Here is a 15,092-nt window from a genome sequence, read left to right as displayed (position 1 = left end):
GATTAAAGACCTCAAACATAAAGATTCAAAACTATAAAAATCCTGGAAGAAAACATAGGGGAAATACTTTATACCCTTGGATTTGGTCATTCTTTCCTGGATATAACACCAAAAGCACAAGAAATAAAAGCAAAAATAGACAAATAGGACTACATCAAACTTAAACTTTTGTGCTTCAAAGGATTCAATCAACAGTAAAAAGGCAAAGTAAGGAATGGTAAAAAATATTTGCAAATTATATATCTGATAAGAGGCCAGTATTCAGAATAAAGAATTCCTACAACTTGACAACATAAAAACAAATAACCTGACTTTATAAAATTGGCAAAGGACTTGAGTAGACATTTCTCCAAAGATGATATACAGATGGCTAACAAGTGTATGAATAGATGCTCACTATCACTCATCATTAAATAAATGCAAGTCAAAAACCACAAGATACCCCCTCACATCTGTTAGGATAAAAATAGGAAAGGAAAACATAAAAAGGAACAAAAGATCAAGTGTTGTTTAGGATGTGGAGAAGTTGGAACCTTTGTACACTGCTAGGATTGTAAAATGGTGTAACTGCTATGGGAAACAGTGTGGCAGTTTCTCGAAACCCTATGATCCAACAATATCACTTCTAAGAATATGTCCAAAAATACTGAAAACGGATTTGAAGAGATAATAGCACACCAATGTGCATAGCAGCATTATTTACAGTTGCTGAGAGGTAATAGTAGTCCAAATGTCTACCAACCTATGAATTAATAAAATGTAATATATACATATAATGGAATATTTTTTAGCCTTAAAAATGAAGGAAATACATATTTCACATATAAATACATATGTAAAATGCATATTAAAACATGGATGAACCTTGAGGACATTGTACTAAGTGAAATAAACCAGTTAAGAAAAATACGATTCTACTCATATGAGATATCTAAAGTAGTTAAATTCACAGAAACCAAAAACAGAATGATGGCTATCAGGGGTTGAGGGAAAGAGGGAAATGGGGAGTTGTTGTTTCATGGATATATAGTTTCAGTTTTGCAAGTTAAGAAAGTTCTGGAGATCTGTTTAACATAATGTTAAGTTGTGCAACACATCTGTTGTTGTATATAGTTACCATTACTGAACTGTATATTCAAAAGTGGTTAAGATAGTAAATTTTATATTATATGGGTTTTTAAACCACAATTAGAAAGAAAAAAGGGAAAAAAGAGATTGGATTAAAAATTCAGCGTATTCTGTTAATAGAAGATAAATCAAAACCATATGAAGAAATATTCAAAATGACAAATTTATTCCAAGCCAAAAAAAAATGCAATAACACAATGAGATACCACTTCACATCCTCTAGGATAATTAGAAGGAAAGAATCGGTTAATAACAAGTGTTGACAAGGATGTGAAGAAATCAGAACCCTCATACACAGCTGGTGAGAACATAAAATAGTACAGTCTTTTGAACTGGTATGCTCTGGCATTTCTCAAAAAGTTAAACATAAAGTTACCTACCATTTGACCCAGAAATTCTACTCCTAGGTATATGCCCAAAAGAATTAAAACTGTGTATAATAAAAACTTGTACATAAATGTTTATAACAGCATTATTCATAATAGCTCACAGGTGGAAACACCCAGATGTTCCTCAACTGATGAGTGGGTAAAATATGGTATATCCATACAATGGAATATTTATTCCACCATAAAAAGGAATGAAATATTGATACAGGGTATACAACTCAGATGAATCCTTAAAACATTATAGTAAGTGAAAGAAACCAATTGTCTTAGTCCAATTTGTGCTGCTATAACAGAATACCATAGACTAAGTAATTATAAACAATAGAAATGTATTTCTCATAGTTCTGAAAGTTTAAAAGTCCAAGGGTAAGTTGCTAGCATGTTTGGTGTCTGTTAAGGACCTAGTCTCCACTTCCAGAATGGTACCTTGAACACTGTATTTCTCCAGAGGGGAGGAACCCTGTTCCTCACATGGCAAAAGAATGGAAGAACCAAGAGAATGAGAAAGGACTGAACTCGCCCTTTTTTACTGGCACCAATCCTACCCATGACGGTGGAGCCCTTATGGCCAAATCACCTTTAAAGGTCCCACCACTTAATACTGTAACAATGGCAACTAAATTTCAACATGAGTTTTAAAGGGGACAAGACATTCAAACCATAGCACCAGTCATAAAAGATAACATATTACATGATTTCATTTATATGACATAATAATATGAAATACAGAGAGGCAGAAGGTAGATTAGTGGGTTCCTTACAGCTGGGAGAATTGGAGGGAGTTGATGAAACAAGTATGAGATTACTTTTTGAAGGAATGAAAATATTCTAAAATTGTGGTAATAACTTACATAGCTGTCAATATACTAAAACCATTGAATTGTACACTTTCAGTGGGTGAATTGTATGGTATCTGTATTCTGTCTCAGTAAAGTTGTTACTCAATAAAAGGAAACAGACCAATTGAATTTAGCCTTTGGAGGTCATCAGTCACCATAATAAAAGCAGTTTTAATGGATGGGATGGGTATTGTAACAGCCTACTTGTAATGGATTTAAATAAAAATGTTGAGGATTGGAGATACCCAATATTTGAAAATTTGAGGGAGTTTGGTGCAGAGAAATAGAGTAGTAGCTGGCAGAGGAGATGGGACAAGTGATGGTTTTATTTTTTTCAAGGGAGAGATAACAGTATGTTTATATGTTATAGAGAACAGTCAGTAGAAAAGGAGAAGTTAATAATGGAGGAGAGAGAGGAAAGAATTACCCAAGTAATAGTCTGTGGTATGAAGCCTGTGTACAAGTGGAGATACTGGCTTAGTATAGGAGTTTAGATAGTTCACATATGGCAGCATGTGAGAAGTTAGAGTATATATTTTGGCACACATGCCAATGGGTGGTGTCTTAGTCTGTTCCGGCTGCTATAACAAAAATACCATAAACTAGGCAGCTTATAAATAACAGAAATGTATTTCTTATGGTTCTAGAGGCTGTGAAGTCCCAAGATAAGGGTGCCAGCATAGTCAGGTTCTGGTGAGGGCCATCTTTCTTCATAGATAGTTGTCTTCTCTCTATAACCTCACATGGCAGAAGAAGAGTACAGGTTCCCATAGACCTCTTTTAAGAGAGTGTTAATCTCATTTATGAGTGTTTCACCCTCATGACCTAATCATCTCCCAAAGTTTTCACTTCTTTTTTTTTTTTTAATGTTATTTTTTTTTTTAACTTTTAAGTTCAGGGGTATAAATGCAGGTTTGTTACGTAGGTAAACTTGTGTCATGGGGGTTTGTTATACATATTATGTCATTATCCAGGTATTAAGCCTAGTACCCATTAATTATTTTTCCTGATCCTCTCCCTGCTCCTACCCTTCACCCTCTGAAAGGCCCCAGTGTGTGTTATTTTCCTCTGTATCTCCATGTGTTCTCAAATTCTCACCTTTAATACTGTTACATATTAGGGCTTAACATATAAATGTTGTGAGGACACAAGCATTCAAACCATAGCAGATAGGTAAATGTAGTGGTAGGTGTCCCTTCTGGCTGCTTCTCTTTTCTCAGTGAAAGGTTATAAACTTAAAATGAAAATGAAGGAAGAGATATTGGAGATTTTAACAATAACAAAAAAGAAAGTATGACATTGTCGTTTAGGAGAGTGAGGGTATATATAGTGGGAATAGCCTTAAGGGCCTATTGAGGTTTGTGGTCATGAAATTAAAGTCATACCAGTCTGTTTCTCTGGCCATTTTTAGCTACACTGAGGCAAGTATGGAGTAGACAAAGAGTTGTGTTTAACCAGAATAGCAGTAAGTATGACAAAGCAAGAGAAGAGCAAAGAAGTGAAGATAAGGATTGACCATGGATCGAGATGGTTTATTAATTGACCGTTATGTGGTAGACAATGATATAGAGATCTCAGCAGGGTCAAATGGTTGCATTTGGGTACTAGGTAAAAAGAAAGTAGATGTTATGTAGAGGGGTGTGCATGAAATTGAGATTATAGAGGTATGGCAGTTATTGATAATGACATGGTCTAAGAAACGACCATGGGGATGCTCTACTTAAATAGAATAGAGGTAAGATCATTGGAAGAGAGATCAAAAAACTGAAAGGCCAGAGTGTTAGAAAGATGAGTCATGACCCAGAATTGGATAGAAAACAGCAACAGTGAAGGATAATAGAAGACATAGTCTAAAAACTTATTTACATCAGTAATTGAAGGAAGTCAGAGTGATGTCAAGCTGAGTTATTTTTCATGAAGGATTATAACCTCTCTTAATAGGATCCTTGTCAGACCATGGATTGCTTAGCCCATACATGTAATTTGTGCATCCTCGTATTCTTAGTATTTTCTAACTGTGGCCCAGAGGTCTCTGCTGGTCATTGCTCTTCTTGGTGCCCTTAATACGTTCTTAGACTTTATGTGTTCTTAGTTGAACATCCATGGTGAAGATAATCAAATTCAGTATTCTTAGATGAAAAGCATCAGAGGAGATAAATCAGTAAATGACAGCCTTCAGGGTAACAGTAATGAAATTTTTAACTTGAAAATTACTTGTGAATACACTTCACCGTCTCTATACTCACATACAAATTATATGCTAATATAACTTTAGCTCAGCAAACTATTTTATACAATTAGTTGAGACACTTAATATTGGGCCTGCTGCCTTATAAAGGTATCTCAGTATTTGTCATAGATGAATACCTAAAATATATATGTAAATAGAATTTTGGTAATACAAATCATACTTTCTCGTTTATTTGCATAATCATATCAAAAATGCTTCATCTTCAGTTTAAATTAATCTTAATTGGGAGTGATAACAGCTTCTCGTCCTAAGTGTTTCTATCAAGTAGTTAAATCAGTATTTAAATACACCAGAAGTTATTATTTTTAAAAGCCCAACAATGACTGATTTTAATGAGAAAAATCATTATTGAACCTTATGATTTCAAAGTCAGAATTGACAACATAGATTAGTACAACCCTTGGCTTTACAAGTGAGGAAATTTCAAGGACCAGAACAGAAAATTTAAACAATTTACCACACGTGTACATGTTGACACAGGTGAAACTAGAACCCAGATCTTAAACCTACATTCCACTGTACAATACCCATATCTAGTTTATGTATTTGTAAGTCTACACTTCTCATTATTGAGTTTTCTTTACACATCGTGCACCAGGTACATTGTAAGTGAGGCCTTGGTGTAGGCCTCCAGCAGTGCAACTAAAAGAGAAATCTCTTCCTATAAGTAGGCACCTGAATACTTCTTTTGGCTGTGTTGAATGGAGCCATGTTCAGACCTCCTCTGGGCCACATTAGTGAACCCACAGGCTTTTCATTGAATCTGGATGTCACTCTGGGGCTTTATCTTAGTATAGCCAAAAGAGCAGTTAATTTGAATTTTAGAAAGTTTGAGTTTTAAGTGCCTTTGTGTCTCTTAATTGTTGTACAGCCTTGGGCAAATTATTTAGCCTCAAAATGGTCTTAAAATCTCAACCATAAAATGGGAAGAATGACTATACTTAACCTCACAAGGTTATTCTATTCATCGAATGTGGTGACTGTGATGCAAAAGTGTTTTGATAATTTACTATATACCAGATACTTTATCGGTTGATATAATTAAAATCAGGTAGTCTTATTGAAAATCAACCTAAGAGCCTATTATCTATGTATAGATTTTTCACTTATCAACAAGTTATTTTAATGTCACCTATACATGATCTTATTTTTCTAACTTTTCAGAGATAAAATCATATCCCTGTTACCTGAGGTTTTTTTGTTGGTGGTAGCAGTGTTTTTATATTGTTCTTTACTTACATTTAAATAATTTTTTTATTAAACTCCTCAGTTGAATGGACTTTTTTTTCTTTTTCTTAATTATTAAAAGATTTTGAAGTGTTTCTTTGAAGACTTGTGTTCCTTTGTTTATTGTTTCTGAAACTGTAGTTTTTAATCTGTTATTTATCATCTACCTGTGCTTGACTTCTTTTCTAGATATACTACATCTGATTCTTTTTCTTACAGCTAATTTTTTTATCTTTCTTAATGAGATTGAATAACAAAACTACTTTTCACAGTAAAACCAATGTAAGTTGTTGATAAGAATTAAAGTTATCTGATTCAAATATGTTTTAGTCCTCTTGAGGAAAATTAGTGATGGGGGGATAGAGTATTGATAAGCATGAGTTTCATTTTTTTCATCATCCCTAAAAAATATTAAACTTGGTCATCAGAAAAGAGGTTTACATTTGTGTCATTTGGCCCCTTTTATCCATGTTTATATATTAGTATGAAGAAATAAATTCTTACTTAACTACATGGTAATATTAGCAGAAGCATGAGTAACGCACATGTAACAATTTTACTTTTTTTTTACTGAAGAAATGTTAAGTGCTTGATATTTTAAAGGTAAAAAGTAAAGTTCTAGTAATTGTTTTTATGTTCTTTGTATAGCGAATAGTTTTAAAGACACATTGTAGAACCCCCAAATAGATCATTTTAATATAAAATTTGTTGAAAATGTATGAAAATCAGGCAAAATAGTATACAAATTTATATAATGTGATCACAAAATGATTAGGAATGTGCTGCTTTTGAATCATGTTTTAAATACGTTGATAACATAATCTTTGTTAAATGTTTGGAAACATTAATAAAAAAGCCAGGATCATATTTTTAAATGGCTTTACTTCTTGCCAACTCCTGTTTTATCAGTGCCTATACTACTAAACACAAAAGAGTAAACATTCTCAAAAGTAAAGGATTTTAATAACAAACCAAAATTTTAGATGTCAATAGAAGATAGTTATTTTTAGCCAAAATATATGTACATATATTACTGGCAAAGAAACGTGTGGCGATTAACAGTACTTAGTATTTTAATATCAATATCATATAAATGATTTCAATTTTAAATGATGTAATCCCATATATTGAAAAAGCTATAATTCACAACTGATATACCTAAATATATTGATTTATTTCACTTTATTTTCTTATCAAATAGTTTATTTTTCTAGAAATCTAATTAGGGGAATTTACCTTATTACTTACAAAGTTTTAAGCATTGTTGATGATAGAATAGTTGAGCATGGTGGCAACATGCCTGTAATCCCAGCTACTCAGGAGGCTGAGGCAGGAGAATTGCTTGAACCCAGGAGACAGGTTGCAGTGAGCTGAGATTGCGCCATTGCACTCTAGCCTGGGCAACAAGAGCAAAACTCCATCTCAAAAAAAAAAGAAAAGAAAAGAAATTAAGAAATATTGGCTTTGCATCTTCCTTTTTATTCTCGTATCAAAGAACCCCCCTATTCTGTACAACAGTGGTAACCATCAACAGAATGCGGAAATAACCTATGGAATGGGGGAAATATTTGCAAACCATATATGTAATAAAAGGGTTCATATTCAATATATTAAGGAACTCAAACAACACAGTAGCATGAAAACAACCCAATTAAAAATAGGATAAGGATCGAAATAGACATTTCTCAAAAGAAACCATACAGATGGCCAACAGGTATATGAAAAAGTGATCAACATTATTCATCATCAGCAAAATGTACATTAAAAACACAATGAGATATCACCTCACACCTGTTATAATGACTGTTATCAAAAAGACATAAGATAAGTGTTAGAGATGATATGAGAAAAAAGAACCCTTTTATACTGTTGGTGGGAACATAAATTAGTACAGCCATTGCAGAAAACTGTATAGAGATTCCTTAAAAATCAAAAACAGAACCACCATATCCAACAACCCGATTCTGAGCATTCAGTCATTTTACACTTATAAATGGAAATATATTCTGAGAAATACATTATTGGACAATTTCATCATTGTACCAACATCATAAGAGTATAATTATACATAGAGATAACTACATATTACAGTTTACCTACCTAGGTTCTATAGTATAGTCTCTTGGGCTGAGGCTACAAACTTGTACAGCATGTTACTGGACTGAATACTCTAGGTGATTGTAATACAAGTATTTGTGTTTCTAAACATAAAAAGGGTTCAGTAAAAATATAGTCTAAAAGATAAAAGGTGGTACACCTGTAAAAGGCACTTACCAAGAGTGGAGCTTACAGGACTGGAAGTTGCTTTGAGTGAGTCAGTGAGGGAGAAGTGAGTGAATGTGAAGGCCTAACATACTGCTGTATGCTACTGTAGACTTTATACGCTGTACACTTAGGCTGCACTAAATTTATTAAAAATGTTTTTCTTCAATAAGAAATTAACCTTAGCTTCTGTAACATGTTTAATTTATAAACTTTTACATTTTTAAAAACTTTTTGACTCTTATAACAGCTTAAAACACACTTTATACAATTGTACTAAAATATTATTTCTTTGTATTCTTATTCTATATGCTATTTTTAATTTTTTTACTTTAAAAATTTTTTGTTAAAAACTAAGACACAAGCACACACATTAGTCTAGGCCTATGTAGGGTCATGATCATCAATATCACTGTCTTCTATCGCCACATCTTGTCCCACTGAAAGGTCTTCAGGGACAGTAACAACACATACAGCTGTCATCTCTTGTGATAATAGTACCTTCTTCAGGAATACTTCCTGAAGGACCTGCCTGAGTCTATCTTATAGTCAGCTTCTTTTTTTTTTAATAAGTAAAAGGAGTATACTCTAACAAAAAAAGTGTAGTATAGTAAATACATAAGCCAGTAAAATAGTCATGTATTATTATTATATATCATACATATTTGTTCTGTGCTGTAATTTTTAGGACCATTTGTTTACCAGCATTGCCATAAACATGTGAGTAATTGACTACAACATCATTAGATGATGGGAATTTTTCAACTCTATTATAATCTTATGGGATGATCGTTGTATACATCGGCCATCATTGACCAAAACATCCCTTTGCAGCACATGACTGTTTATCTAAAGGAAATAAGATCAGTATGTTGAAGAGATATTTACACTCCTGTGTTGACTGTACCATTATTCACAATAATCAACATATGGAATCATCCTAAGTGTTCATAAGATGAATGGGTAAAGAAAATGTGGTATACCACACACACAATGGACTTTTAGCCTTCAAACAGAAATCTTATCGTTTGTGACAACATGGATAAAACTGAAGGACGTTATGGTAAATGAAATAAGCCTAACACAGAAAGACGAATATTGCATGATCCCCTATTATGATTATATAAACTAATAATGGTTTGGGGTAGAATTATTATTAGTGGATTAGAATGCATTGGCTATATTTTTGATCCACTCTTCTATAACCCATAGTGACATTCATCAGATGGTTGGCTGGAATTTATTTCATAATCTGAAAGCTTGCAGATTTTACCCCTTTTACAAAATGAATTGATCCAGATTAGAATTGAATCTACTGCATTCAGATAGCAGCACTATGTTCTGAAAAATTGAGCTAGCCTAGACAAATGTGTGTTAAGATATGAAATAGTCATGAAATTGCCCTTACAGAATATTATTTTTAAACACGTTTCTTCACTCATGAAAAAAATGTGCCTATGTAATCTACAGTATTTTCACTGAAAATAGAGAAATAACTGTATGAGAAATAGCCGAACGACCAAATCCTTCATTTTCTGGAGCTGTATTTGTTTTGTACAGAACAGCATTCTTTTTGTTTGTTTTGTTTTTGCAAGATAGACACTTTTGGGTTTATTGTGGCTGTTCAATTACATGTTTATAGAGATGTACATATATTTTTCCTGAACCACCTACCATTGATTTTGCACACTAAGCAATCTGCTGTATTTCTTAACATTTTATATTCTATACTGCTGCATTCATGCTTCAAATTATATTTCATTCTTTAGGGTGTTTCTTCTGCCTATATGATTCCTTACTTAGAATCACAGTAAAGCAAATACTTGTATAATTTTAAGGTCACTCACAGCTTTTACAGCATTAGGCACTTCAGTGTCTATGGAATTGCTATGCTCCAGAACCTCATTATCATGACATTAATGTTCAGTCATAGCATACAGATTGTCCATTATGCAGGATCTTAACTTCAGTTAATGTAAAGCAGATTTTCCTCATGCTTACTAAATTTTCTTTGAGATATTTCATAGCACTTGTAAAGTATTTTAAAACAATAACATTAATGCTAGTATTCATATGGGAAGTAAATTTGGTTTTCTTCTTAAATTCATCCATTGTCTTCTTTTAACAAAGGAAGTGAAGATTATATTCACTTTTCTTCATGTGTCTTAGAAGATGAAGTTTTAAAATTACTATTGTTTTAGAAGTTTGTTCTAAGAAAATTAACTTTGATGGAAGATGAGCTCAGGTGATCAGGACATTGATTCAGGTGTACTTGGCATAGCAGTTCATTAACTATGTGTTAATTATGTATGATTACTCCTGAAAAGCTATAGCAGCTTCTTCTTTTAGGTTGCTTCATTAAATCATTAATTTTCTTGGAGGTAACTAAGCCTGACATAATTAAGTAATTTTATTCTCCACAGATATTTATCTTCCCATGATGTCGAGAACACTGAGCAAGTTATTGTAGAGCATTGTAACTTATTCCCTGTATGTATTGACTTCATATTTTAGGATTATATAATACTATTTTGACACATTCTTAAGTAATCTAATAAATATATACCTTTTAATTATTTAGTTAATGTTCTAGCATAGATTTTATACTTCCTGTGTAATAACCCATTTGTGTATTTGAACCACTTCTTACCAACAGTTCTTTGACCCATGGCTACATAAAGCTGCTTCAGTTTATCCAGAACATCATTTGTGAAGAAGGATTTGATGGATCCAATCCCCAGGTATTAAATAGCTTCAAAATCTTTTATAATCATTCCTGTTATGTTGTTTTCAAATTCTCTCGGGTGCGGGGGTTGGGGAGCAACCTAGAAGGTTTTAGAATAATAAACAGTGAACGAGCCGTTTTCAAGCACAGAACATGTAAATAAGCAGAGCACAAGCAGCCTTAGTTTGACTTTTATTGTGTATTTAGAGTTTCAGCTAAGTTCTCAGTGGAGGCACATGACATTCATATGCATTATCAACATCATTTTTAAATATGCATTTGTAGCATTTGGGCTTAAATAGCTACATTTTGAGAATTACTTTCAAATCTGCAAGGCTTGTACTTTTCGGTTTAAACTGTTCATGTTTCTGTCATTCGAGCCTTAATTTCAAATTACTTTATGACTAAGAATTATCTTAAGATTTTATTGTATTATGCTTTGTTTTATTGAATAAAAAATACATTTTTATTTGCCATATTAAATATTTTATAACAACAGTTTTTCTGTAGCTCTAATTTTAAAAACTTCCTCCAAATTTCCACTAATAAAGACATTCTGGTTAGTTTAACTTAAATAAAATGATTTTATTTCTACATATATGCCTTTCAACATTCTTCCACAGTGATTTTAATTGCTTTTGCTACTAAATGATTTGCATTACATTTGTATTATTTTAGCAGAAGTATTTCTGAAGCACCATTATTTTTATTGAAGAAGACAAAGAAGCTAAAAGTCTTATTTTCGGTATTATCAGCTACATTTATGCTTAATTCATGGATTTTTAAATATTCTTGTAAAATTTATTATTATATTTTAAGTTTTTCCATGGCAAAATAAATTATTTTAAAATTTGTTTTGATTACCAGTTTAATAGCAGGTTGAAAATACCTATGTGTGTGTGGTAAAGTACAGACAATTATTTATAGGTGGCTTTTCATGTATGTCATAATTTTTGTAATGGCTTTTGGTATTTAATATAATTTTATTTTGCTTAGTGTCACTCCATTTTTGGCTCTACCTAAGATTTATGGGTATGTACTGTGCCTTTCCTTTGGTGCCAGTGCTTATCTGGAGAGGTGAATTGGTCCCTGATAGACACCTCTCCCCACTTGCTGTGGTAACTATGGAAACAGGCATGTCATAACAGTTTCTATGATACAGTGTGCAGAGCTGCTGCTCCTGCAGGATGATGACACATTTTCTAAGAGCAAGAAATTTTATAGAATCCCAAAAGCAAAGGCAATAGCAAAAGGAATACACACACACACACACACACACACACACACACACACACACATCTTAAGAATCCTTAATAAGTAAGCTAGTATAGGAATAGAATGAAACATTTGTTTTCTTAGTTGTTTATTCGACTATGAAAACACCACTATTTTCAAGAAACAATTTTTTTTTTCACAAAAATTTATAGACAACAAACTGTAGCTGATTTGGCTTTCTGAACCAGAGATTCTATAATTACTGACCTTTATAAAGATTAAACAGGTTTCAGGTAGACATTTCCATAGTGAATACCAAAACTGTTTTTAAATTAAAATATACCAATAAGTTATTATAAAAATATAATTTTATTGAAACTAAAATATAATAAATTCCATATCTTTATAGATTGTACTGTTTGATAAATTACTTAGTCTATGTCTGTGTCAGAAATTTTAGATGAGTTAGAGAAGCCACAGAAATGCACCTACAAGGTACTACTTCAAAAAATATTACTCCTAAGTCAAAAATAATGTTCTGACATTCAAATAAATCTTACATTTTAAAAGAAAATTTTTTTTTTAACACCGTGTTTTCAAATAAACTGAACTAATTGGAGACAACATATAGAATAGAGTCAAAGGAACAGAATATTGTTTACTACCTTATAATTAGCTTTGGTAGTAAGTAAAGTCATATAGCTCATCTGTAGACATAGAGTACAGACATTTACAGATTGCGGTCATAATTTCATTTAAGTTGTTATTTTTAAATATCTTAGAAATACATGATAAAAATGAAATTTGAACATGGATTTTACTTAGAATACCAGATTAAATATTTTGGATGTTCTCATAGGAATAAAATTATTTATTGTACGGCTTTTATTTTTTTAATCTTATGCCACACAGTATGCCCCATTATTATATGGCATAGCAAAGGAATTATATGTCCTAAAGGACACAAGAGATTTCTAATTCAACCTTTGTTTTTGCAATTACCATTTTTTTAAATATAAATGAACTATTATGCTCAATTATATTCTGTTGTGTGGGTACCCACCTTACTTAAATATCTTATCCCTCATTCATTTTTTGGCTTAATATTTTCATTCCCTTGATATACATATATCAGTGTATCTGTCAGAATCATTAAACCTCTGTAGTGCTCCTGATTTCATGCCTAACAGCATTTTTGTTATAAACTTTTATCAGGTACTTTTTAATACAATAATAGATCATGGGACAGTGGATTAAAATACCGTTGATCTTTAGTTTCTGAAATGTTGACAGGAAAATATTATGCTGCTCTTCTGTTACCTTCGTGTTTCATTCTAATATCTAGATTTTTTTTTTTTGTACATTTCTCTCTCCCTTTTTCTAGAGTGCTCTTTCTGTTGGGAATCTAACTTGCTATCATGAAATAACACATTTAGAGATAGCAAAATGAACTTTAAATTCTTGCCATTTTAGTTAAATTCTAAACTTTTAAATAATAAAGAAAAAAGAATAACTCATCATATTTCACAGATATACTAATTCACCAGCAATGTATTTATACTTCTAACCTAAGCCCTGGTACATCTCATTACTTCATTTCATTCAAATAAAGCAGAAATAAAAAGAAAACAATTTTTGTGGACCATTGAAGATGATAACATAGGATGTCTTAGGTGGTTGTCTATGATAACCTTAACACAATCATTTTAAAAATTGGACCGGCTGCCTACATAGTGCAATCATATTTTAGGTCCTTAAGAGTCAGGAGGTTTCTTTCTAATGTGCTTATTCTAAATTCCTTTTTTCTGTAATTTTATTCTTGTAGTCTTATTGAGGCCATTATATGCCTTCAACTATATTGAATCATAGAACAACAATGTTATCGTCTCTCCTTTTATTTATTTATTTATTATTATTTTTTTTAATTTTATTTCTGGAAATGGAGTCTCACTGTGTCACCCAAGCTGGAGTACAGTGACAAAACCTCCGCCTCCCAGGTTCAAGGAATTCTCCTGCCTTAGCCTTCCAAGTAGCTGAGACTACAGGTGTGCACTACCACACCTGGCTGATTTTTGTATTTTTAATAGAGGCAGGATTTCACTATGTTGGCCAGGCTGGTCTCGATCTGTTGATCTTAGATGATCTGCCTGCTTCAGCCTCCCGAAGTGCTGGGATTGCAAGTGTGAGCCCAGCCTCTCTTTTTAATTTTAAAATGAAAAAACTGTCTGAACACAGTGGCTCACACCTGTAATCCAAATACTTTGGGAGGCTGAGGCAGGAGGATTGCTTTAGTCCAGGAGTTTAAGGCCAGCCTAGACAACTTAGCAAGACCCTGGCTCTACCAAAAAAAAAAGAAAGAAAGAAAAATTAGCTAGGTGTGGTGGCACATGCCTGTAGTCTCAACTACCCTGGAGGAGGTGGGAAGATTACTTGAGCCCAGGAGTTTAAGACTACCATGAGCTATAGTAATGTCACTGCACTGCATCCGGGTAAAAGAGCAAGTTTCTGTTCCTTTAGGCTTTCATCTTCTAACATTTCCATGTTTTACGCATTTTTCTTCCTTTCCATGGTCAATAAATTCTGCTTGAAAAGGAATACACAAATTCAGTTGCCATTTGTAATATCAGGGAAATAGATATATTGTGTTGGACAGCAACTTGTTGGTTAATAAATTTTGTTAGTGGTATTTTATAGCAATAGCAAGTGATACATTTTAGGATCTTGTTTCATCAGAAATCACATATAAATTAGCAATGTTCCAAATTATGGCTTTAAGACCCATCTTACTTTTTCCATCAATTCTAATAATGATTTTTCAGTTATTTGCACATGCCATGTTTTGTTAACACCTCCTTCTTTTGCCCAGAAATTTTACTGAATTTCTAAGGAAAGCATTTACAAAACATTTGCTAATTTACAGTAACTCAAACAGTAGAATTTATTATAAACACATCTGTTGTTAAACATTTATTCACAGTGATTTATTCACAGTTTTATTAATGGTTTTTAAATGTTCTTTTCCCAAGAAATATAGTCACTTATTGTGACCTTAATTT

At 32.5% G+C, this 15,092-nt stretch overlaps 1 protein-coding gene across 2 annotated transcripts in view; it reads left to right on the top strand.

The window, feature by feature from the left end:
* The window catches only part of ELP4 (elongator acetyltransferase complex subunit 4), a 256,036-nt gene that overhangs the window by 92,477 nt on the left and 148,467 nt on the right, over positions 1-15,092 (top strand). For both annotated transcript variants that reach the window (XM_012452285.2, XM_012452284.3), the window contains exon 6: positions 10,753-10,837. In XM_012452285.2, the coding sequence (XP_012307708.1) occupies positions 10,753-10,837 (85 nt within the window). The remainder of the gene's footprint in view (positions 1-10,752; positions 10,838-15,092) is intronic.

Source organism: Aotus nancymaae, unplaced genomic scaffold (assembly GCF_030222135.1).
Source record: "Aotus nancymaae isolate 86718 unplaced genomic scaffold, 86718_ANA_hifiasm-v0.15.2.pri h1tg000059l, whole genome shotgun sequence".
Taxonomy (NCBI): Eukaryota; Metazoa; Chordata; class Mammalia; order Primates; family Aotidae; genus Aotus; species Aotus nancymaae.
This window is presented reverse-complemented; position numbering and strand designations above follow the sequence as displayed.